The sequence below is a fragment of the Triticum aestivum genome, chromosome 2B (genome assembly GCF_018294505.1).
Source record: "Triticum aestivum cultivar Chinese Spring chromosome 2B, IWGSC CS RefSeq v2.1, whole genome shotgun sequence".
Taxonomy (NCBI): domain Eukaryota; kingdom Viridiplantae; phylum Streptophyta; class Magnoliopsida; order Poales; family Poaceae; genus Triticum; species Triticum aestivum.
The window spans coordinates 776,917,711-776,943,683 of record NC_057798.1 but is presented as its reverse complement, the minus strand read 5'-3'; the positions used below and the strand labels follow the sequence as shown (position 1 = coordinate 776,943,683).

Genomic DNA, 25,973 nt, shown 5'->3' with positions numbered 1-25,973 from the left:
CAAATAGGATTGTGGAGCAGCGCAGGGAAAGCCACTCGCTGGGCAGCTCGGCCGTTGGCCTGGGCTTAGAAGCGGCTGTGCCCCAGGCCAATTTTTTTGTAGATATGGGCCGAGAAAATTCTTCACGCCCCAGGCAATGGCCTGGGCTGCCTGGAGCCCAGCTCCGCCCATGGAGGTGTCGGTTCGTAGTTGCCACAGGAGTTAAAGGCATCATGTGTGACCGTGTAGGCACTAGCCATCCTGCACCAGCGCCACGTGGAATGTTGAACGCGTCAACCAGGTTTTCATGCCTATGGATGCCAAGATCATATTGGGTATTCCTCTCTGCACACGCAACACGGCTGACTTCTGGAGTTGGAACTTCGAGAGGAACGGTACTTTCTCTGTCAAGTCTGCATATCGCATGCTAGTGGAAACCAGAAGGAGGCGGGAGGCTTGGTTGGAAAACACAGCGGGCTCGTCATCGATAGTGGCAGAGGAAGGAACGTGGAAAACATTATGGCGCACTAAGGTTCCGGGGAAAGTGAAGATGTTCCTGTGGCGGTTATCTAAACAATCCCTCCCAACGGAAGATGTTCGAGCTCATAGACATATGTCAGATAGTTCGGCATGTGGGATGTGTGGAGCACTAGACTCATGGAGGCATTCACTGCTGAATTGTACATCATCCAGGTGTGTGTGGGCTTTGATTGATGATGATCTTGCACAAGTGCTGGTTGCTACCACCGAACCAAAAGCTAAGTTATGGCTTTTTACACTAATGGAATCACTTTCACATGAGCAATTTGTTTGGCTAGCGGTCACGTTATGGGCGATATGGACGGCTCGGCGTAAGGCAATTCAGAAGGGATTTTTCAAACACCCCAAGCCACCACAGATTTTGTCAGGAGGTTTATAGCTGAGCTTGAGGCGCTGGACAACAAGCAAGAACAAGCGGCAAGGGGCGGACCCTCTTGGGTCAGGCCACGAGCCCCTCCTCCGGGATGTGTCAAAATTCACGTCGATGCTGGAGTCAGACCTGGGAGGGAAGGATCAGCTGCGGCGGTTTGTTGGGATCAACAAGGCAACTATCTGGGTAGCTCATCGCTGGTCATTGCAGGAGTGGACGACCCAGCGATTCTGGAAACGATCGCATGTCGTGAAGCACTAGCCCTTGCCGAAGATCTCAATTTGAACAACCTGATGATCTCCTCTGACGCGAAGCAAGTGGTTAGTGACATCTCAAAGTCACATATGGGCAAAACGCGGCAATCATACAAGAGATTCGATTTAGAGCTTCTTCTTTCATTTGTAATTTTATGTTTGAAGGTCGTGCGGCTAATAGAGACGCACATAAACTTGCTAAGTTTTCGCTTTCGTTAGGGCCGGGGTGCCATGTGTGGTTAGGCCAACCCCAGGTTCCAACTTGTATCCCACATCTTGTGGAATTTGGTGATGAATAAACTGTTTTTCACCCCTCAAAAAAAAAAGGCACTAGCCATCCTAGGAGATACAGGAGGCATAAGAGTCACATAACAAAGTTCAATATTTGTGCAAGTTAAGAACAATGCATGAGAACTGGTAGGTGATACTACCAATTTTCATTTTTTATTCAGATAAAGAACTATGCACAAATGTCTCGATGTTAATGGGACATGACGACCTTGATCTCGAACTGATTCCCGATGACCAGCGATAGCCCACTGACGCTGAATACTCCATTCGTGCGGGACTTGGTGCTGGCTGCCTTCAGCTCAGCGCCATTCACATAGATGGTGAACCCCTTTGGTGGCGACGGGAGCCCCATGAAGGCCACCTTGCCGATGACCAGAGTCCGGTTCGGCGCGTATGAGTTCTGCACCACATGCGAACTCATTGTGGTCGTGATGATGCCCTTGCTATCCTCTGTGTTGCAGCTAAACCTCACCAGCGTCCAGTTGCCTCCCACCCCTCCCATCTCCGGCGACTCGCCGTCATCCAAGAACAGCTCCCCGCTGGCAGTGCCATTCTCCGCGAGCGCCACAAGGAGGTGGAACGCACTTTGGCGTGCGGTGGACGTGGTCAGGCCGGGCTGCTGCAACGGTAGTATGTTGCCGCCGGCCAGGTGCACGTTTGCCGAGTCCGCTGGCGCTGAGAGCGTCACTCTCTTGCCGGTCTGCAAGGTGATGGCGGGGGAGCGGTCGTGAAGACTAAACCACCGGCCGGCCGGGAAATAGGCGTCCACGGTGGTGGTGCCTGGATCTAACACCGGAGAGACAAGCACGCCACGGCCTAGCAGGAACTGCCTGTCCACGCCGTAGGTGTCGGCATCCTGAGGATAGGAGAAGAAGAGAGGGCGCGCTATGGGTGACCCCGTTGTGTGCGCCTCATACATGAGTGTGTAGATGTAGGGGAGCAGCCGGTACCGCATCCCCAACGCCTTCCTCGCCGACTGTGCCGTCAACTCCCACACGTAGAGCTCTCGCCGGACGGTTGTCTTCTCTGCATGGGCCCTGGCAAACGGATAGAATGCACCAAGCTGAATCCAGCGGCTGCAGAGCTCCTGGGTCGTGTTGCCGTTGAAGCCACAGATGTCGGCGCCCATCATGGGGATGCCGAAGAGTCCAAAGTTGAGGATGGTGTTGATGGAATGCGCAAGCTCATCCCATCGTGCGGCATTGTCGCCGGTCCAGTGAGCGGTGTAGCGCCCCGAGCCGATGAATGTGGCGCGACTCAGCACGAAGGGGCGGCGCGCCGTGTCTTTGAGAAGAGCATCATGTGTGGCCCGGGACTCGAGGAGGCCATAGAGGTTGTGCGCATCATACTCCGACACGCCATTGAAGTGTACTGCGGAGACCGGCACGGTCTTGTTATTAAGGTTACGGTGAATGCCGGTGTTGTTGATGCGGTAGGGCGAGTCATCGTACTCATTGAGCGGCTCCCAGGCCTTGAAGTTGGAGGGCTCGTTCATGTCGCACCACAGCCCGTCGGCGGGGATGGTTCGACGGAACTCAGAGATCTTCCGCGCCCAGTATTCAGCTGCGCGTGGGCTCATGAAGTCTGGGTAGTAGACCTCGCCTGGCCACACCCGGCCGACATAGTTGGTACCGTTTCGCTGGAGGAACAAACCCACGGCCTCATTTTGAGGAGGTGCTGCTTCTTTTTTGATCGCCGGGTCAATGATGACCACGTATTTCTGGCTGTTATTGTGGAGCCGGTCGACAAACGGCCGGAGCAGTTTCGCCGGGTAGTTCACCGGATCCAGCGTGAAGTCCTGGTAACCGTCCATGTAGTCGATGTCGGACCAAATCGACTCCAGTGGGATCTTGGCCTTGGCATAGCCGGCGACCACACCCTCCAGGTCAGCCACATTCTTGTAGCCATACCTGCACTGGTGGAACCCGAATGACCAGTACGGCATGGGGGCAGGGCGGCCGATGAGCTGGGTGTACTGCTCGACGACGGCGAGCGGGGAGGGGCCTGCGAAGAAGTAGAAGTCGAGCACGCCGCCGATCACCTTGTAGGTGATGTAGGACCCGCCGTACTTTATGTCCATCCCGTTGCTGTTGAGGAGCAGCACGCCGTGCGCAGCGCCGCCGGGGCGCACGTCCATGTAGAATGGGTGTGAGCTGTAGAGGTTGATGTCCAGTAGGTCCGACCTCTCCAGGTCCTCGTTCCAGATCGTGAACGTGTCGTTCTGCTGGAGCCGGAATGTCCGTTTCGTCTGCTCGCCCAGCCCGTACAAAGATGCCCCCCTGGCTGGCAGCGCCGACGTCACCTCCAAGTACCTGCATTATAGTTAGTTCAACATGCCCATCACTCCATCAGTACTTGGTTACTTACGGATCAACTAGCTCCGCCGGGTGTCTGGTACTATCATGTTATGTACTCCCTCCGTTTCTAAATTTAAGTCTTTACTAGTACAAAATGCCCGTGCGTTGCACCGGGCGAAATATTAAATATAACTTGCTCCACGTGCCATTATGCAACACTTTTTTAATCCAACTTTTACAAACGTCAAAGATAAGGTTACACTCAAGGTTGGAAAAAGCGGTAGGCGTAAGCGAGGCGGTTGGCCTTCGCCTAGTGCCTAGGCGGTGCCTAAGCACCCTAGGCGTGGCCTAGGCGGTAATATTGGTTTTACTTGTAGTGTATTTGTGATTATTATATGGGTGTTGATATTATTTTAGGGCATATAAGTAAGTTAATTACTGTCTACTTCATTGGAATATAACACATTTGACATATCAGTGCAATATGATGCATGATTTCTTGCTTGGGTAGGCAATTCCTTGCTTGCCCTGCCTAGACCTCCATTTATGCCCTAGGCGAGGCGTTTGGCCGAGCGGAGTGTTGCCGAACGGGGCCTTAGCATCACTCTTTTTCAGTTTTGACGGCAAAATAAGAGGAAGAAAGGTCCCAGTCTGGATATATGAAACTTACAATCTGCACATCGGTATAATCCAGCATTATTGGTGCAATGTCCGAGAGCTGAACATTTAAGGGAGGAGGACTCCAATGACACCCCTGCTCTCAAGTGGCCTGATGTTGCTGCTATTCTGGTGTAATTCACAGAGTGCTTCAAGGCGAAAAAGATCTGCCAACACAAAGTTCAAACTTTACATTAGAGTAACAGTCTGATGTGGGTCTGGGAGCCAGGGAAAAACACATACGTAGTATTTCTAGTTTCTCCACATATAAGGTTCTAAATTAAGATTTACATGTGGTTATTTGTACAAACCATGGACTATCTGCAAGAAGCGGCGCAGACAAAAATTCCAGTTCAGTCTCCATTCGAAAATCGCTAACTGCTCCCAGCCAACACTTCTCCTGTCGACCTCATCACCTACAAACCAGAGCGGAGCCCTTTTCTGGCGCAGCCCCAAATCCGTTTCGTCTAGCAAGCCACCACCGCCGCGTGCTCTACTGGCGTCGCATGTCCTAATGCCACGTGACACACAAGATCGGAGAGAAGAGAGGGAGAGGCTGGGGTAAGAGATGGATATGGGAGGCTGACCTTTGCCGCCGATCCAACCTAGCAGAGTTGCATCTTGGCCTTGGAGATCATGACGCAGGAGTCTATCTCTGTCTTTGGTGAGTTCGTCGGTGGGTTCGCTGGTGCTCCATGACGTCGACGGGTGAGATCGAGAGGTAGGGTCGACCATGGCGGCGACATGATTAGCTTGCGATGCCATAGGAGATCAGGAGGGGATGTGCTCGTGTATTTCCTTTTTTCAGTCGATTCAGATGGGTGCACCGTCGTCACTGTCGCCGCCGCCGCGAGGCCATGATGTGATCTGCGGCCGCCACAATCCCAAGACAGGGGAGAGACAGGGGCGCCAATGCCAGCACACATGACGCCGGCGAGAGCACGCCCGCCTCGAGCACGGCGCTGTCCGGAATCGGTCGACGGTGGAAAGCAATGGCAGGTGAGAGAGAGATCGAAAGAGACAGGGCTGAGGAGGAAAAGCAGCGGTGGATTGACTTTTTAGTTCCCCACTCGTGTTCGTGCTGGAGACGAACTGCTGAGCGAGACGGACGGCCACGTGGTGTTTTTTTTCCTCTTCCAGGTTGTTTCCCATAGGGACTGCGGGTTGAACATAAAAAATAAATATGACCTCACGTATATGTTTTAAATTTGAACTGAAAGCGTAAATTCATGGAAAGAAGCGTATTGTGACGGTGAACCCGCGGAGTCAATCCGTGCGTGCGTTGCAACGGGAGAATAAAACACATGCTTCTAGCATAATAAACACGACTTATGTCCATGATATCTATTTTAACATACCGCCTCATCCATGTTATTGCTTATCCTCATTCCGGCCTTCATCAACTATGATCGTGGTGTCCATCTGATCACATTGCGTCCGTACGCGGCCAATCTCATGGTGACGATCTTGGCCACCGCCTAAACCCTAAACCCCTCACACTTGCCACTCAACCACACCATCACAAGTGAATTTCTAATGTTTTAAAAATTAATCGGCGAGCTGGACGTGACGTCCGCCCTTCCCGTTGCAACCTACACCTAGTCACACACTATCCCTCCTACACCCATGCACTTTAAAATAGTATATTAGTTTTCAAAATGCATCGATATTCTTTAAAAAAATATAGAATCTTTTTAAATCACATGTACTTCTTACAAGAGAATGGATATTTTCTAATTATGATTTTTTTAAATCACATGGACTTCTTAAAAGAGAATGGATATTTTTTAATTACGATTGTTTAAGCATGTGAACACTTTTTAGAATAACAGAAACTTTTTCTTGCAGAAAAGGGTGAACAATTTTAAAATTATATTAATATTAGTTTAACACGTGACAACTTTTCTTAAAACTTCGCAAAATAAATTAAAATGCACGAATGATTTCTAATAATTACACATAATGTTTCAGAAGGCAAAAACATTTTAAATATTAATTCCTGATCGTACTATTTTCTTTTTGTCCCTAGCAAGAACGGAGTTTATTCTTTCCTTCTCCGACATGAGAGTTTTAATCTTTCTCTAATTCCATTCCTTCCAGCCTGATATTATTCCTCCTAATTTCTTTCCTTCCTTAAGGACACACCATATTACTATTCTCTTAGTTGTTCCTTTCTGCTTTATTATGCACTGTATGAACCGGGATCAGTTGGAGACAATTTATTTTATATGTTACTTTACTGGATGTGCAAGCATATATGTTTTCGTCTCGTGTGCCCTAACATGTGTGTAGATGTTAGTGTAACATTATCTTATTCTTCTCCATGTATGTATGGTGTTTGTTTCTTTTTTTAGTAGCCAGTCATTATGAGTTCATGAGGGACATCAACATAGGAGAGTGGAGTGAAGTGGCTAGTATTTGGTTTGGCGAGCGGATGGAGATGAATATATAAAGGGTCGGTGAGACAGCATGAGTCGGGTCTGACGTGGAGGACGCGTCCGGGCACCCCCGTATCCGGCCCATATTTAGGCTATATGAGGGTGCCGGTCGGCCCGGGCATTTAAGACCCATTTTAGGCGCCCGTCTGAATCGAATTTTCGTGACCTGTCAGTGACCAACCATTCACCTGTACGCTTGAGATGGATTGAAGATGTCCTGTTGTAAATGCTCTAACACTTTCGCATGATGGATTCGAAGATTTTTATCGATGCGTGAAGGATCCAAAGTATTAATTTCGCAAAGGAAAAAAATCCAAACTACAAAAAGCAGGTATTTTTTTTAAATGGCAAAAAGAAAAAAAAATAGGAATTGTGACATGTGTGCACGCTAGTCTAAAGATAAAGCTAGGCACACACGCGTTAGCTGGTCTAGAAGAAACCAACAGCCGCGTCGGTAGCGCTCCTTGGACTCGTCGCTCGCAACCTGGCTGATTAATTATCTCCTCGGTTTCTCTTCCGTGATGGCAGTTGTCCACAACCGGACCTCTCCTGGGTCACGCCTCACCTGCCGCCTACACCCACTGCCGCGCCGCACGCCGCTGGATCTCCACCCCCACCCTCTCCGCTCCATTGGATCCCCGCACGCCGCACCACCCCCGGCCATGGGCACTGCCTACCCGCCTCCCCCTCCCCCAGCTCCCCCGGATCCCTGCACCACCCGGCCATGGCGATGGCTGCTCCCCTCGTCGGGAATCCCCGCTCCTCCGGCCATGAAGGGCTCCTCTCCGGCCGTGCGCTCCAGCACCGACAGCCACTCTCATACTCGTGTTGTTCAACTGCGACCCCACCATCGGATGGCGGCCATGGCATGCCGACATGTCGTGCCGGCGCAAGTCCTTTTCTCTGTATCTTGACCCCGGACCTTTTTTCTGTATCTTCAAATTGGCTCTCTCCCCTCTCTTTTTTGGATTTCACGCTTCTCTTTCCTCTTCAACTGTTCGTGACCTTCCTTCCAGGTCTGCTTCCGCATTTTTGGTTGGTGAAGCATGCCATCGTTCTTCGTTTCAATCCAAATCAGACATGGGTCGGTCTCGTGCGCGAGCACGGCAGCCCCTGAGCAACATTTCGATGCTCGCACTTCCTAGGAGCCAGGAGCCCCTCCCTTTCTTCAGCTTGCTGCCGAGGTCGGTGAGGCCTCCCCTTCTTCCTCCATCTTTTCTCTAAGAGCTTTCTCTATCTTTTATTTTTCTGCAGAGAGATGGCCATGGCCGCCCGATGCCGGAGCGCCGTCGGCCAAGGACCCGCCGGCATCTATACCCCCTCCACGCCATCTCCATCTCGCCGGAGACCTGCACCAAGTCCCATCCAGCGCCTTCGCCACCCTTCGGCCCCCGCCCTGTAGCTCTGCAGCCCGAGCGCTTCAACCGACTTGTGCCTCAAGCAGAGGAGAGGAGCTCCCTGCCACGAGCCTCTCCGGCGATGGCAAACCAGCAGGCTGACCCCGCCTCCTTCTTCCTTTTTTTCCGCCGCGATGCATCACCCCTTCGCTGTCTCCTATTGCGTGGACGCCGACGGCAAGCGACGGCCCGTACCCAGCGGTGGAGAACGCGGTGAAGCAGTTTAATTAAGGATCGCGGGTAGGATTGTAACTAATGCAGGGTTGTTTTTGTAAAAACGAAACGTTTTCTCAGATATCCACTTAAGATAGGACTGCGGGTTGAATTCTCACAAACAAAGGGTTTTTTTTGTAAAACGACCATGACGGACGACGAGAAGCACTCCGTGCTTTATTAGTAGGGAAAGATAGAGATTCCACTAGAGACTACATACGGAGCAAAATGAGTGAATCTACACTCTAAAATGCATCTATATACATCCGCATGTGGTTCATAGTGAAATCTCTGCAAAGACTTATATTTAGGAACGAAGGGAGTATTACGTACCGATTCTTGAAGACGAGTGTGGCGGAGGTGTCGAAGAGGACGTCGCCGGTGGAGCGGCGGGAGACGGTTAAGCGGAACGGGGCGGTGTGGATGGTGAAGGTCAGGTCTGAAGACTCGCTGGACATGGTGTTGCTGCCGGGGAAGGAAGCATTGCTCATGCCCGAGGAATGTAGCAAGACATCCTCCAGCACCGGCGCTGGGCGCGGCATGACGTCCTGGGGGACCTCCCATCGCTGATGGTCGGCGTCGGTGATGCGCACGTGGAGCCAGTTGTCCGTCTCTAGGCTGCCGCCGATCATATAAAAATTGAAACAGTGAGGGGATTGTACCTCTTTTCAAAGAAAAAACCCAACTCAAGAATTAAACCCCTTAATCAGATGAAGATCAAACACACTTACCTTGCAGTCAGATTGAGCCGCTTGACATCAGGCCCGAACTCCGCCGTCCCGCCTACTAGTTTCAGCTTCGCCAACAGCAAATTCCCTGACCCGGAGACCGACTCGACTTCATAGTTGGCGCCACAACGGTGGAGGAGGCATATGAGGATGGTGAGGAGTGCGAGAAGATCAGCAAATGAAGAGATGATCGTCATCAGATGATATGATTTCAAAAAATGGGTGCAACACAAGTGAGTGTCATCAGCTGTTGCACGCTCAACTTAATATAGACTTGTAATCATCTTCAATGTTCGGAAAGTTTTAAATGTGCGCCTAAGATTATGACTATAAAAGGAGGTACTTCAAAGTTAAGACTTATCGCTTCCTCCAAATGAGGAAGTAAATTAAGGAGTACTAAAGAACAATGGTAAAGAAGGAAAGTAATTAATGCCAACGTATGTAAAAAGAAGAATAAGTTTGACCGAGTTCATAAAAATATACACCAAATTGCAAAGAAAAAAAACTCACACAAGATCCTTTATGAACCAAGTTATTTTTATAAGCTTGGTCAGTTAGAGAAGTTTGGTTTGGGACAAAAGTAGAACTGCAATTATTTTGGGAAGGCAAAGTATCTTATTCTGCCCCATTGCTATTTATTGTCTACGGTTACAGATGAAAAAAACAAGTCAAGCTTTTGCATCTATGAGTTTAGCTATATAATATACTAGAAGGATTAGGCGCGCTATGTTGCGCGGTTGGTGTTGTTGGGATCTCATAAAAAGGGATTTACTGTGACTGTGAGGGGATATGATGAAGTGTTTTTTTTATAATGCGGTATTTTGATGGTTCTTTCTGGGGTATAAGAGCATTTACAGCCGGACTTAGCAAATATGACCACCTAAACGCCTGCGGACGCGCCCGGTCACTGACCGGGCGTGTCCGTCATTTGTTTGTTCACGCAGTCACAGTCTTCATTTTCTTCCTCATATATCCGGTCACATGCACGTATTGGCGGAGATGAAGAGAGAGAAAGAAAAGAATGAATAAAGAAAGAGAAAAGGTGGTCTGGAGTAGGGTCGTGTCCTACGTGGCGGACTGACCGGGCGCGCCCAAGCGCGTCCGAAAGCCTCCTATCCTCCCTACATTTGAGATGGATATGAGGGTTCGCGGATAGTCCGAACGTATAGGGATGGTATGAGAGGTCTGGTTGGGTCAGTTTTTTCCCTTCTCTCATGTCCGGTCACTGACCGGGCGCATCTGCGGGCGTATGAGAGAGTGTTTGAGGCGTTGGACTCTAGATGTTGTAATTATATATTATTTGCAAATTAACCCGCACGTATGCAGGTAAGTTTCTTGCAGTCGTGGCCACATGTATTGTATTGGTGTTACAGTGTCGCATGTTTGCATTTATGTTTTGTCAGGCGATGAGAGGGTGCGGGATTGATGTATTTTTATAACCTGGTTGTTGCGGATGGATTCGAGAAATCACTGACCAGTCAAAATCATGAATCAAAGTCAAAATTAAACACCTCACTTGAATGCGAGAGTTCCTTGAGATTGACAAAGTCAAAGATTGTAAAGTGAATCCAAAATCATATTGGTTCTATAGTACTACATGTTGGCATTCTTTCTGTCAGGTTATGAGAGCATGCGCGAGACTGATATATTTTTATAAGTTGGCTGTTGCCGATTGATTTGAGAAATTATAGTCAAAATCATGAACGAGATTTAAAATTGAACACCTCACTTGGATGGAGAGCTCCTTGAAAAATTGTTGACCAAGTCAAAATTAAGAATCCAATCCAAAACCAATGTCCTCAATTGGGAGAGGCCTTCGCTCCCTATGGAGCTTAGTGATATAGTAGATATTTTATTTTTACTAATACTAACTATTTACTCATAATTATAATATTGCAAAAGTTATAGTAATTTGGGGAGTTTCACTTAGGTTGGGGGATTAATACTTGGAGACATGTGGATGCGCAATGCTAGACCTACAGGAGATTGGTTACATGTTTAACGGACAGGTCAACGTGTGGGGTTATGATTGGACATAGGGGGAGAGAGGAGCCCACCCTGGTGAAATTCAGGGGGGAAATTATTAGTTGGAAGATTACGTAAAACATGCGTAAACCATTCGTATGTGTAGATTATTGCACGTGGATCCCTTGGGAATATGGTCTAAAATTTTTTGGCAAAGCACCTTAGGACTCGCCTGAACTAGGGTTTTGGCCTTTTGGTCCATAATCTGCTCTGAGTGAATGAAAGATCTTATTCAGCACACATTCCATCCTCATGACGTGGATGCGCCTTCCTATAATTTATAACGAAGATTTTGTGGTTTGGTATGGTGAAAAGTCTAGCTTTTTTTGGGCGCTGATCTGCGCCGGTGCACTGGCCCAACTGTTGGGCCGGTCCAGCACCAACCATCTGATGCGCGAGCCCTAGCCGCACGATGCAGCGAGTGCTGCCGTCTGATCCGGGGCCTTGTCTTCCTCCTATCCCCTTCTTTCCTTTCGCGGCAGCGCGAGCGCCGCCCTCGGTCCTGGGCGTCCTCCCAGCCGCCGGATCCTCTCCAGCGTCACCGTCGCCCGCGTGGCCCGCCCCCAGTCCGTCGTGGCTCTCGCCAGCTCTGCCGCATGTAGCTCCTGCCAGCAAAGGTCGCAGCTCCGACGAAGGAGTGCCGCCCCGTCCAGCTTGTAGCAACGCCGCTCACCGCCGATGGCCGCATCTCCGCGCAAAGCCGCCAGTAGTTCATCGCCGGTCCCTCGAGTTTGTCGTCGTTGCAGCTCCGCCGTGAAGCCATTGCATCAATGGTGAGGTGCCAGACCAGCTTTTTGTCGCCGGGTTGAAGCTTTTCAAAAATATGGTTGAAGCTTTTCACGTCAACGATTGCAACTTTTTTGTTCTGTACTCGCGGGTTGAAGCGTCCTATAAAGCTAGTTGAAGCTTTTTATAAAACCGGTTGAAGCTTTTCAATTCAATGGTTGAAGCTTTCTCAAAAATGACGGGTGTGGATTTTTTATTTCATAGTGGTCCGATGAAACTTCTCTATTCCCTGGTTTGCAGCTTTTCAAACTATGGTTGAAGCTTTTTGTATGAACGGTTGTAGCTTTTTTCAGTGCATGGTGTCTGGTTGAAGCTTGATATACCGCTAGTTAAAGCTCTCGAATTGAACGGTTGTAACTTTTTTGGTCGTCGGTTGCAACATCGGTGGAGGAGAAAAAAATGCTTCCAAAGTTCATCTGGAAGCAGATGGTTGGAGAGGAGGTCGCGCACTCGCGCTGCCATGGTTGAAGCATCTCCGGTGGACGGTTCCAGCACAGGGGAGTACCCAGCAGCTCGCGGATGGTATATCCATGGCGGCTTCCAACTCCGGCTTGCCGGGCGCGGAAGAAACCTGCAGCCGGGGCTAGGGTGGACAGCGGGAAAGAAGGGGATATGAAGGATGGAGGTGACCTGCGCGGGGTTAGGGCTAGCCGACGGCGGGATCTAAAGGAGGAAGAAGGGGACCGGGAGGAGCGTGAGGCGTACGATGCGCTTCGCCTCGCTTCGATCGAGTGGCCCGCGCGGGACCGGCAGAACGGTTCAGCCGGCAAGCCGTTCCTAAATTTTCTACTCAGAGTGCATACTTCTTGGCTATGCATGCAGCGAGTTATGGAGGTGACCATCTTATTAGGTCATCCAACATATGGTTGTAGGAATTTTTGGGATATCATCATGCTATCATACACTCCACAAAAAAAACAAGATATTTTTTCTACTAGTCCAACATAGCATGGGCTCAGCGTCCCACGTCCACCTCACAGGGGTACGGCATCCGCACCACTCCTAGCGGGGTGGCTCGGGCGAACCCTAGCCACCGCCGCCCCCACTCCTCCTCCCCTTCAATTAGTCGTCGCCGTCGGAGGAGGCCGGCAAGCAAAAGCCCTGCCTGGCGGACGGCGACCGATTGGCCCTCGTCTCCTCGTCCTCGTGGGAGATCTCCACCTGGAGCGCGGTTGTGGCCCTAGACGTTGGCCGTGCGTGAGGCATAGCTTGATCCTAGGGCAGCGGCCTCAGAGCTGTGGTGTTCGGGCAGCTGACGATGGCCCGATGAAGGTGCTATGGTCACGGTGCCCTCGTTCTTCGGGTCAACAGGGCGACTAAGTGGGATCTGTTGTGGTTTGATGTTGGAGAACGCGGTAATTTCAAAAAAAATCCTACGATCACGCAAGATCTATCTAGGAGATGCATAGCAACGAGAGGGGAGAGTGTACCCATGTACCCTCGTAGACCGAAAGCGGAAGCGTTTAGTAACGCGGTTGATGTAGTCGTACGTCTTCGCGATCCAACCGATCCAAGTACCGAACGTACGGCACCTCCGCGTTCAGCACACGTTCCGCTTGATGACGTCCCTCGTACTCTTGATCCAGTTGAGGCCGAGGGTGAGTTTCATCTGCACGACGGCATGGCGACGGTGATGATAATGTTACCGGCGCAGGGCTTCGCCTAAGCACTACGATGGTATGATCGAGGTGTGTAACTGTGGAGGGGGAGCACCACCACGGTTAAGAGAAACTTGTGTATCTTTGGGGTGCCCCCTGCCCACGTATATAAAGGAGGGAGGAAGAGAGGACGGCCCCCTATGCGCGCACCAAAAGTATGGAGTCCTACTAGGACTTCCAAGTCCTAGTAGGAATCCCTTCCCTTTTAGGAGTAGGAGTGAATGAAAGAGGGAAAGAGAGAGGGAGTAGGAAAGGGCAAGGGGGTGCCGCCCCCTTCCCCTAGTCCAATTTGGACACATGGGGGAGGGCGCCACCTCCCCTTGGCCTGCCTCTTCTATTTCCCGTATGGCCCAATAAGGCCCATTACTTCTCCCGTTGAATTCCCATAACTCCCCGGTACTCCGAAAAATACCCGAATCACTCGAAACCTTCCCGATGTCTGAATATAGCCTTCCAATATATGAATCTTTACCTCTCAACCATTTCGAGACTCCTCGTCATGTCCGTGACCTCATCCGGGACTTCGAACAAACTTTGGTCATCAAATCACATAACTCATAATACAAATCATCATCGAACGTTAAGCGTGCGGACCCTACGGGTTCGAGAACTATGTATACATGACCGAGACACATCTCTGGTCAATAACCAATAGCGGAACCTGGATGCTCATATTGGCTCCTACATATTCTGCGAAGATCTTTATCGGTCAAACCGCATAACAACATACATTGTTCCCTTTGTCAACGATATGTTACTTGCCTGAGATTCGATTGTCGGTATCATCATACCTAGTTCAATCTCGTTACCAGCAAGTCTCTTTACTCGTTCAGTAATACCTCACCGCGCAACTAAATCATTAGTCACATTGCTTGCAAGGCTTATAGTGATGAGCATTACCGAGAGCGCCCAGAGACACGGCTCCGAAATAGGAGTGACAAATCCTAATCTCGATCTATGCCAACCCAACAAACACCTTCGGAGACACCTGTAGAGCATCTTTATAATCACCCAATTATGTTGTGACGTTTGGTAGCACACAAGGTATTCCTCAGGTATTCGGGAATTGCATAATCTCATAGACTGAGGAACATGTATAAGTCATGAAGAAAGAAGTAGCAATGAAACTGTAACGATCATAATGCTAAGATAACGAATGGGTCTTGTCCATCACATCATTCCCCTAATGATGTAATCCCATTCATCAAATGACAACACATGTCTATGGTTAGGAAACATAACCATCTTTGATTATTGAGCTAGTCAAGTAGAGGCATACTAGGGACACTATGTTTTGTCTATGTATTCACACATGTACTAAGTTTCTGGTTAAGACAGATTCTAGCATGAATAATAAATATTTATCATGAAAGAAGAAAATAAATAATAACTTTATTATTGCCTCTAGGGCATATTTCCTTCAGTCTCCCACTTGCACTAGGATCAATAATCTGGATCACATCGCCATGTGATTTCACACCAATAGTTCACATATGTATGTGATTAACACCCATAGTTCATATCACTATGTGACCAACACCCAAAGGGTTTACTAGAGTCAATAATCTAGTTTACATTGCTATGTGATTAATACCCAAAGAGTACTAAGCTGTGATCATGTTTTTCTTGTGAGAGAAGTTTAGTCAATGGGTCTGTTATATTCAGAGTGGTATGCATTTTGCAAATTTTTATGTCTACAATGCTTTGTATGGAGCTACTCTAGCTAATTGCTCCCACTTTCAATTTGTATCCAGATCGAGACTTAGAGTCATCTGGATTGATGTAAAAGCTTACATCGACGTAACTCTTTACGACGAACTCTTTATTTCCTCCATAACCTAGAAATATTTCCTTAGTCCTCTTAGGTAACTAAGGATAACTTTGACCGCTATCCAGTGCTCCACTCCTGGATCATTATCGTACCCCCTTGCCAAACTCATAGCAATGCACACAACTGGTCTGGTACATAGCATGACATACTTTATAGAACCTATGACTGAGGCATAGGGAATGACTTTCATTCTCTTTCTATCTTCTGCGTGGTCGGGATTTGAGTCTTACTCAACTCTACACGTTGTAATACAGGCAAGAACTCCTTCTTTGATTGATCCATTTTGAACTCTTTCAAAATCTTGTTAAGGTATGTACTTATTGAAAAATCTTATCAAGCGTCTTGATCTCTATCTCTATAGATCTTGATTCCTAATATGTAAGCAGCTTCACCGAGGTCTTTCTTTGAAAAACTCCTTTCAAACACTCCTTTATGCTTTCAGAAAATTCTACATCATTTCTGATTAACAATATGTCATTCACATATACTTATCAGAAAATTCTACATCATTTCCACTCACTTTCTTGTAAATACAGGCTTCACCGCAAGTCTGTATAAAACTATATGCTTTGATCAACTCATCAAAGCGTATATTCCAACTCCGAGATGCTTGCACCAGTCCTCAGATAGATCGTTGGAGCTCGCACACTTTGTTAGCATCTTTAGGATTGACAAAATCTTCTGGTTGCATCATATACAACTCTTCTTTAATAAATGCATTAAGGAATGCAGTTTTGACATCCATTTGCCAGATTTCATAAAATATGGCAATTGCTAACATGATTCGGATGGACTTAAGCATCGCTATGGTTGAGTAAATCTCATTGTAGTCAACACCTTGAACTTGTCGAAACCTTTTGCGACAAGTCGAGCTTTGTAGATAGTAACACTACTATCAGCGTACATCTTCCTCTTGAAGATCAAACACACTTACCTTGCAGTCAGGTTGAGCTGCTTGACATCAGGCCCGAACTGTGTCGTCCCGCCTACAAGTGTCAGCTTGGCCGACAACAAATTCCCTGATCCGGCGACCGACTCGACTTCATAGTTGGCGCCACAACGGTGGAGGAGGCATATGAGGATAGTGAGGAGTGCAAGAAGATCAGCAAATGACGAGACGATCGTCATCAGAAGATTTGATGGGTGCAACACAAGTGAGTGCCATCAGCTATTGGACGCACAGCTTTATATAGACTTGTAATCATCTTCATTGTTCAGAAAGTTTTAAATGTGCGTGTAAGATTATGATTATAAAAGTAGGTACTTCAAAATTAAGACTTATCCCTTCATCCAAATGAGGAAGTAATTAAAGAGCACTAGAGAACAATGGTAAAGAAGGAATGCAATTAATGCCAACAAATGTAAATTACAATCTCATTGCACCCCCTCTATTTTGAATTAATTGTGATTCTAACTTTCTACCAGGTAAGACTTCTTCTCAGGAAAAAAAAAGAATAAGTTTGACCAAATTCATAAAAATATACACCAAAATTGCAAAAAAAAACTCACATAAGATCCTTTATGAACCAAGTCATTTTTATAAGCTTGGTCACTTAGAGAATTTTGATTTGGGACAAAAGTAGAACTGCAATTATTTGGGGAAGGCAAAGTATCTTATTCTCCCCCATTGCTATTTATCGTCTACAGTTACAGATGAAAAAAATCAGTTAGGCTTTTGCATCTATGATTTTAGCTATATAATATACTAGAAGGATTAGGTGCGCTATGTTGCGCGGTTGGTGTTGTTGGGATCTCATAAAAAAGGATTTAGTGTGACTGTGAGGGGAGATGATGAAGTGTGTTTTTTTATAATGAGGTATTTTTTATGGTTCTTTCTAGGTATAAGAGCATCTACAGCCGGACTTGGCAAATTTGACCCCCTAAACGCCCGCGGACACGCCCGGTCACTGACCGGACATGTCCGTCATTTGTTCATTCACGCAGTCACAGTCCTCATTTTCTTCCTCATATGTCCGGTCACTTGCACGTGATTGGTGGAGATGAAGAGAGAGAAAGAAAAGAATGAATAAAGAAAAAAGAAAAGATGGTCCGGGATGGGGCCGCGTCCTATGTGGCGGACTGACCGGGCGCGCCTGAGCGCGTCAGAGAGCCCTCATATTCTCCCTATATTTGAGATGGATATGAGGGTTCGCAGACAGTCCGGGCGTATAGGAATGGTATGAGAGGTCTGGTTGGGTCACTTTTTTCCTTCTCTCTCATGTCCGGTCACTGACTGGGCGCATCCGTGGGCGTATGAGAGAGTGTTTGAGGCGTCCGACTCTAGATGTTGTAATTAGATGTTATTTGCAAATTAACCCGCACGTATGCAGGTAAGTTTCTTGTAGTCGTGACCACATGTATTGTATTGGTGTTACAGTGTCGCATGTCTGCATTTATGTTTTGTCAGGGATGAGAGGGTGCGGGCCTGATGTATTTTCATAAGCTGGTTGTTGTGGATGTATTCGAGAAATCATTGACCGGTCAAAATCATGAATCAAATTAAAAATTAAACACCTCACTTGAATGCGAGAGTTCCTTGAGATTGACAAAGTCAAAAATTGTAAACTGAATCCACAATCATATTGGTTCTATATTACTACATGTTGGCATTCTTTCTGTGAGGTTATGAGAGCATGCGCGAGATTGGTATGTTTTGTAAGTTGGCTGCTGCCGATTGATTTGAGAAATCATAGTCAAAATTGTGAATGAAATTTAAATTGAACACCTCACTTGGATGGAGAACTCCTTGAAAAATTGTTGACCAGGTCAAAATTAAGAATCCAATCCAAAATCAATGTCCTCAATTGAGAGAGGCCTTCGCTCCTTGTGGAGCTTAGTGATATAGTAGATATTTTATTTTTATTAATACTAACTATTTATTCATTATTATAATATTGCAAAAGTTATAGTAATTTGGAGATTTTCACTTAGGTTGGGGGATTAATACTTGGAGACATGTGGATGCGCAATGCTAGACCTACAGGAGATTAGTTACATGTTTAACTGACAGATCAACGTTGAGGGGGGGACCAACCTGTTGTTGGATGGTTAGAGGGATTGTGGTATCCCTAGCCCATCAGGGTTCAAATCCTGGTGCTCGCATTTATTCCTGGATTTATTTCAGGATTTCCGGCGATGCGCATTCAGTGGGAGTAGATGTTCCCGTCGACGATGAAGGTGCCTACGGTGACTTTGTAAGTTTCAAGATGATATGTCGGCTCAGTCTTTCGGAGGTACTCATAGGCATAGAGAGTGCGTGTGTGCGTTCATAGGGGCGAGTGTATGCGTGTGTATATGAGCGCTTGTGTCTGTACTGATGTTTAAAAAAAAGATCAACGTGGGGGATTATGATTGGACATAGGAGGAGAGAGGGGCCCACCCTAGTGAAATTCAGGAGGGGGGCGGGGTTATTAGTTGAAAGATTACGTAAAACATGCCTAAACCATTCGTGTGTGTAGGATTATTGCACGTGGATCCCTTGGGAATATGGCCTCAAAAATTTTGGCAAAGCACCTTAGGACTCGCCTGAACTAGGGTTTTGGCCTTTTGGTCCATAATCCGCTCAGAGTGAATGAAGATATTATTCGACACACATTCCGTCCTCATGACGTGGATGCACCTTCCTATAAGTTATAATGAAGATTTTGTTGTTTGGTATGGTGAAAAGTCTAGCTTTGTTTTTCTGCTAAGAGTGCATACTTCTTGGCTATGCATGCAGCGGGTTATGGAGGTGACCGTCTATTGGGTCACCCAACATATGGTTGTAGGAAAATTTGGAATATCATCTTGCTATCATACATTCCACAAAAAAAACAAGATATTTTTTCTACTAGTCGAACATAGCATGGGCTCAGCGTCCCACGTCCACCTCACAGGGGTACCGCATCCGCGCCACTCCTAGCGGGGCGGCTCGGGCGAACCCTAGACACCGCCGCCCCCATTCCTCCTCCCCTTCAATTATTCATCGCCGTCGGAGGAGCCCGGCAAGTAAAAGCCCTGGCCGGCGGACGAAGATCGATTGGCCCTCGTCTCCTCGTCCTTGTGGGAGATCTCCGCCTGGAGCGCGGTTGTGGCCCTAGACGTTGGTCGTGCGTGAGGCGTAATGATTCCAGGGCAGCAGCCTCGAAGCGGTGGTGATCGGGCAGCTGCCGATGGCCCAACGAAGGTGCTATGGTCACGGTGCCCTTATTCTTCGGGTCGATAAGCCGACTAAGTGGGATTTGTTGTGGCTTGAGGCTAGGAGGCGATGTGTAGTGTCTACCAGCGGCTGCTACTATGTGGCAGCACGATGACCAGTAGCCAGTCAGGGGGGAGAACTGGCACATCAGCTACTACCGGCTCGAGGAAGGGGAGGCGTGACTGCCGATGAAAACTGAGCCGACTTCGGTCATGGCGGGCGATGGCGGCGTCTACACACCATTACCCTAATGAAGGTATCATCATTGCAGGGGGGGTTTCTCGCTCGGCTACTCCGGAAAACCCTAGACCTGGGCCTCCCAGATCGATCGATGGTGGTGCTTAGCGTCATTTTCCCTCCTGCGAGCATCGTTTTGGGGAAGCCACTGGAAGGGCCAGAAAGTGGAGCGGTGTCGTATATACCACTTCGACGACGGGTCTTGGCGACATGGCGCGGCGGAGTCTCGGCTATGGATGCATCCTAATGGATGAGCACGGGGTGGAGGCGCCATTTGGCACCATAGCGGCATAGACGGCTAGCTTGGCAAGGATAATGCGATCTCTACCTTGAAGATGAGTCGACTGTTTGTTGGTGGTGGCGGCTTCTGAAGCGTGTGCATGTTCTGCGCGCTTATAGTCTACTGGACTGGAAGTGTGCTCCGGTACGCCATGTAGGCGGCTCGGTGATGATGGCGGTTCTAGATGATGGGGCATTGTGATTACATCCTTATTGTCGGGTTTGTAGGTGTGAAGTGGTGGCTTCGAGATGTTTGATGCATGTTTTTGGCGGACCTTTGTTGAATAATTCAATAAAGATGAATGTGTGCATATTTTATGTACTCCGAGGTTTCAACCTCTTTCTATAGAAAGAAAAAGGAAAAACATAGCAGGATGAAGCTGGCGCAAGTAATATGGATGTTTCTTTCCCCGCAAAAAGTTGTGGATGTTTCTTCCTAACGTGTTATGTTTGTTGGCGTAAGGATGGGGATGATCTTCATACTCTAGTTATGTGACCATACACTAGTAGAAAAACACCTAATAGTCCCGGTTCGTAAGGGCCTTTAGTCCCGGTTCATGAACCGGGACTAATGGGTCGTTATTAATACCTCCTCCCTTTAGTCCCGGTTCAAACACGAACCGGGACAGATGGTCCTCCACGTGGCCGGTGCGCCAAGCCCAGACAGGGGGGCCTTTGGTCCTGGTTGATGGCACCAACCGGGACCAAAAGGCATCCACGCGTCAGCATTCTAGTGGCTGGGTTTTTGTTTTTTTTCTAAAGGAGGGGGGTTGGGGGTTTTTGGGGGTTAATTTAGGTGTTTCATATATTGTGTTAGCTAGCTAATTAATAGGGAGAAGTGTCCTCTCTTATGTCCTTGCTTGGTTGACGCTGCGTACTATATACATAAGTGATCGAGAGAACCATTGAGTACAGAAGTTCGTCATGCATACCGCGAGAAGTGATCGATCGACCTCTCATTCTCCGAGAGATTGATCGAACAACAAGTTTTCGTATCATGTATCCGACGCTACTGGCTACATACATGTACAATATGTATAAGATCTCTTAATTACAATCCCCCAGTATTTGAAATCAACTTCCACATGGTATTCTCCGACTTTATTGATGACGTTGTCAAGAAAGAATCCCGCCAATTCCTCTTGAATTGCTTTCATGCGATCTAGTTCTAGGAGTTCATTCCGCACCTGCCACGTCTAATTTGAAGAAGGGGGTTAATTAATACATATATATGAATGAAACTCAACAGAAATGATGGTGTAATAAAATGAAATTGTGAATATTATTGCTTACGCACTTCATATTGTCTTTTAGAGTAGCCCCGCTTGTTTTTCAAAGTCGCATTGTGGATGAACTCGAACACGTAGTATCCACAAGAATCATTTCCTTGTTCCTGCCACAAGCACTTTACGAGAAATAGAGGTCAATCAAACTGATAATGAAGCATTATAAATGGCATTGATGAAAGTATAGCTATAGAATCAACGGAGATGCGCGCAACTAGCTAGCTAGTAGTACTTACTTTCGGGTATATATATCACAGCTCCTTCGGCAGTCCCAGAGCTTTTGCGGTGAACTGTCTCCAAACCCTGCAAGACAAAGAAAATAATTATTATTACTTGAGATATCAGGAAATGAACAAAAAGTTACCGATATGGTGCGATAATGATCGATTGAACTTACCTGTTGAGCAATTCAGTCATGTCCGCATAGGTTTCGGGATCTTTCTGTCTCGAGTCTAAGACGGTTACTAGTCCCCGCTCAAGCTTAATCTCCAGCATAACTCATCAATTACATTACTATAACCTCGTTCGAGTAATAAGGAAAACCGAATATGCACACGACAGTAACACTCAGTTGCCTTTGTAAGGAAAGAGTATGGTATCTTTGTTTTGATTTTTTATCAACGATCGTAGCAAGTTGTCCTCGGCCTCTTTGACGTCCTTTTTTAACCAGAAATTCATCTATGATATTTGTGTTAATGAACCCAATATCATAAATTTCTTGTTTTTTGCACTCGATGATCTTCAATCTGCATAATATATTAAGGATAATTAATTATAAATACATGCAATGAAAGAGCCGAGCTATATATAGAGAGACTTAACGACAGAAATAGTACTTACAGACAGTAGCAAAAGACCATTAGTTTATCGAGGGTCTTTTGATTGAAGAACGCGAAGAACTCATCAAATGGAACAGTCAACAGATTAGTTGCAACGAGGTCGTGCTCCTCTTTAATATTCAGATACAAAGCATTCGTCCCTCCAGACTCTCTGTAGGTTTTCATGTACCAATTATGGAATCTTCGCATCATTGTTGTCAGAGATTTTTCATCTTTGACGAGAGGCTTCCCGTACTCGTATCTGTGTTCGTCCACCTCCAAGAAATCAGGAAGTTGATCGTCAGGCAGGTAATCTGCAAGATTGCCATAACTGGCCACCGTCCCCGGAGCATTAGACACATTGAGCGGGGGGCACGATTGCTGTGCTTGTTCGCCGAGCTAGGCAATTTTTTTCCCCTCTGCTCGTTCTTTTAACCTTTTATCACTGACAGTACTTCCCAGCCGCTGGGCTTCGAGATATGTCTGTTAAGTAATGCGCTGATAGTTGGTTCTCGGCGGAGACTTTGGTGGTTTCCTCAGGGCATCGATAGTGTGCTTTGCTTTCGCCGGATCTACCTTCTCCTCCGGAGGTGGATGTCTCTTTGCTTTCACCCCTTCAAAGAACTCCTTCACGTGGGTCCGCACAATCGTATCGTTTTCCTCCTCGGTCCTCTCGTACAGTAACTTCTCTAGAGGCTTGAGAGGTGGACCGTATCTGTATTGCCTCCCGCCTCTGGTTGTGCTGCTAGACGCCGGAGCAGACGGAGCGGCTGCGGCGTCTGTCTTCTTTTGTGCTTGCTTACGAGGCGGAGGAGAAGGAGTACGATGCGCCGAAGCAGCCAGGGCGGCGGCGGGTCTCTTCCGCCCTTGCTGGCGAGGCTGAGAAGGAGGAGGCTGCTGGCTGCTCGGGAGCGCCGGCGCAGGCAGAGAAGGAGGCGGAGTACCGCCACGCGCCGGAGAAGGAGGCGGAGTGCTGCCATGCGTGCCCTGATCGTCACTCGCCGGAGGAGGAGGCGGTGGAGGAGGCGGAGTGCCCTGACTTGCCGGAGGAGGAGGAGGAGGCGGAGGCATCCAGTTTGAGCTCCTTCCGCCATAGGCATGGAGTCTTTAGAGCAGAACCCAGCATAGTCTCCCCTTCACCGGTAGGGTGCTCAAGCAGGAGGTCCTCAAATCCCTCCGTTATTTCATCCACCATCACCCTAGCATATCCTTCTGGAATCGGGCGGCAGTGAAAAGTTGCGCCTTTTTCAGTAGGATAAACAGAGCCAACAGCCGCCTTGACCTTCAAATTCATCTATCACGTCATTAGGTGGCAATTTTGAGTCCCCGTGATAGCATCCACGGGATAGCTGGCAGGAGTCGTCAAGACATGCTCCGGTTGAAGCAGCTCCGTGGCAGCCACACTGCTTCTCCGCTGAGATGGCGGGGTAGCTTCGGGGGAAGCTTCGACAGGTCGTTTGCTACGATCTGCTGCTTCTCGTTCCTCTTCTCGTTCCTCTAGCCCCATTATCCTTTCGTGCAGCGCCTGCAGTTGGCCCTGCTCCAGTTTCTTCCTCCTCTCGTGGGTTTTGTAACCCCCTGCGTCCGGAAAACCAACCTTCCACGGAATGGAGTCTGGCGTGCCTCGTGTCCGTCCAGGGTGCTCAGGATTCCTGAGGGCCATTGTGAGCTCGTCCTTCTCCCTGTCTGGTACGAATGTCCCTTGCTGCGCTGCATTGATATAGTGTCGAAGGTTCTTGACTGGTATTTCCAATTGCTCGTCCATCCAACAGCACCTCCCTGATACAGGGTCCAAGGTTCCGCCAGCCCCGAAGAACCAAGTCCGGCAACGGTCTGGCCATCTCATTGTCTCTGGTTCGATCCCTTTTTCAAGCAGATCATTCTCAGCCTTGGACCACTTAGGCCGGGCTTGCAGGTAGCCACCTGACCCCGTGCGATGGTGAAGCTTCTTCTTCGCAGCATTTTGCTTGTTTGCCGCCGACATCTTCTTACTCTTTTCCGATGTCTTGTGGGCCACAAATGCGGGCCAGTGATCTTTGATCTTCTCATATTTGGCGATGAATTCTGGTGTCTTTTTTTTTGTCGACAAACTTGTTCAGCTCTTTCCTCCACCTCCTGAATAGGGTTGCCATCTTCTTAAGAGCACAAGACTTGATTAATTTCTCTTTAACTGGCTTCTCCGGATCTTCCTCTGGCGGTAGGGTGAAATTTTCCTTCAGCTGAATCCAAAGATCTTCTTTCTGCATATCATTGACATAAGACACCTCAGGGTCGTCCTTAGGCTTATACCATTGCTGGATGCTGATCGGGATCTTGTCCCTAACAAGAACCCCGCACTGAAAAGAAAATGCGTTCTTTGTCCGGATGGGTTCAATCGGTTCGCCGTTGGGCGCGATTTCTCTGATCTCAAACCTTTCATCCGAGCTCAAATTTTCTTCAGGGCTCGTCTCCTTACCGAAGTTATGCTCGATCCGGAGGGCTAGAAATTAAAAGGAAGAAAGAGGAGAGTAATTAATATGTGTACATATACCAAAACAATGGATGCATCAATTAACTAGTCAGCACGGGCTTAACTAATATATATATATCTGGCCGGACTCGGTTCGGTCACCGGAGCAGTCAGCACGGTCTCCTTCTTGTACCTCCATTGTGTCAACGGAGCCATCATGAACATAGCCCTCTTCTTGTACCGGCATTAATGGGCCGAAGCCATCATGAACATAGCCCTCTTGTTCACCCAGTCCTTCCTGACGAACGACGTCGATGAAAAATGACGCAACGACATCAGTTCCTTTTGTGATTATCTCCCCCAACATCTCTTCTGTTGCTCCGTCTCGGTAGTGCTCCATAGTTTCTGCAAATATTTACAACATGTCAATTATTATTCAAACATGCATGGTACAGATGGATATATATTAGTGGCAAACGTAGAACTAGCTAGCTAATCACAATAAGGAATCATGTTAATTAGTGGCATCGACGCTGCTTCTCTAGGGTTTGGGGTGGCCTCAACACAACGCTTCAAGGGTTTGGGGTGGCCTCGACGACAACGCTCTTTTAACTTGGTAAATTTGGGTGGCCTCAAGAGAGTTTGTCGGGTAGGGGCGCAGCGGGAGGGGGTATAGACCAACATCATTTTTTCTTTAGGGTTTGGGTGTCCTCGAGAGTTTTGGTCGAGCGAGAGGGCCGAGGGGGGGTATATCGACGACGACAGAGGAGAAGATCGAAGAAAAAAAAAGAAGAAAAAAAAGAGGAGAAGAAGAAAGGAATATAGGAGAAGAAGAAAAAATAGAAAATTCTATTTTTTCTTCTTCTCCTCTTCTTTTTCTTCTTTTTTCCTCTTCTTATTTTACTTTTTCCTCTACACTAAACTAAAATGCACTGACCTAAAACCTAATACTAATTAACAACCTAAATAAAAAATTAATACATATATTAAAAAACATACATAAACATAAAAATGTTATGAACATTATATTTAGGTTGTTAGTATATACACATACATAAACATACATATATACACATATACACACAAAAGTACACATATATACACTTACAAACACATATATACACATATATACACATATACACACAAAAAATTGCATATATACACATATACAAAAAAATGCAGCGCAGGGGCGGCTGCGCGGCAGCCGCGCAGGACAGGGCGGCGGCGCGGCGGCCGCGCAGGGCAGGGGCGGCGGGAGCGAGG

General features: G+C 47.7%; 1 protein-coding gene across 1 annotated transcript; it reads right to left on the bottom strand.

Annotated features, from left to right (window-relative positions):
- Positions 1–1,624: 1,624 nt before the first annotated feature.
- On the bottom strand, positions 1,625–16,592 carry LOC123042670 (probable alpha-glucosidase Os06g0675700). The gene is made up of 3 exons (XM_044465077.1): positions 16,399–16,592; positions 8,770–9,054; positions 1,625–3,746 (listed from the first exon to the last, which is right to left on the bottom strand). Exons 1-3 carry the CDS (start codon positions 16,590–16,592, stop codon positions 1,625–1,627), a joined length of 2,601 nt encoding a protein of 866 aa, XP_044321012.1.
- Positions 16,593–25,973: the final 9,381 nt, after the last annotated feature.

What these genes read in the sequence shown, in the direction of transcription:
- LOC123042670 (XM_044465077.1), bottom strand. Translation starts at nt 16,592, where the DNA reads ATGACGATCGTCTCGTCATTTGCTGATCTTCTTGCACTCCTCACTATC. An exon ending in CAGCTCAACCTGACTGCAAG is followed by an intron (nt 9,055 to 16,398) that starts GTAAGTGTGTTT and finishes GATCGGCGGCAG; the next exon opens with CCTAGAGACGGACAACTGGC. An exon ending in ACACTCGTCTTCAAGAATCG is followed by an intron (nt 3,747 to 8,769) that starts GTACGTAATACT and finishes ACTATAATGCAG; the next exon opens with GTACTTGGAGGTGACGTCGG.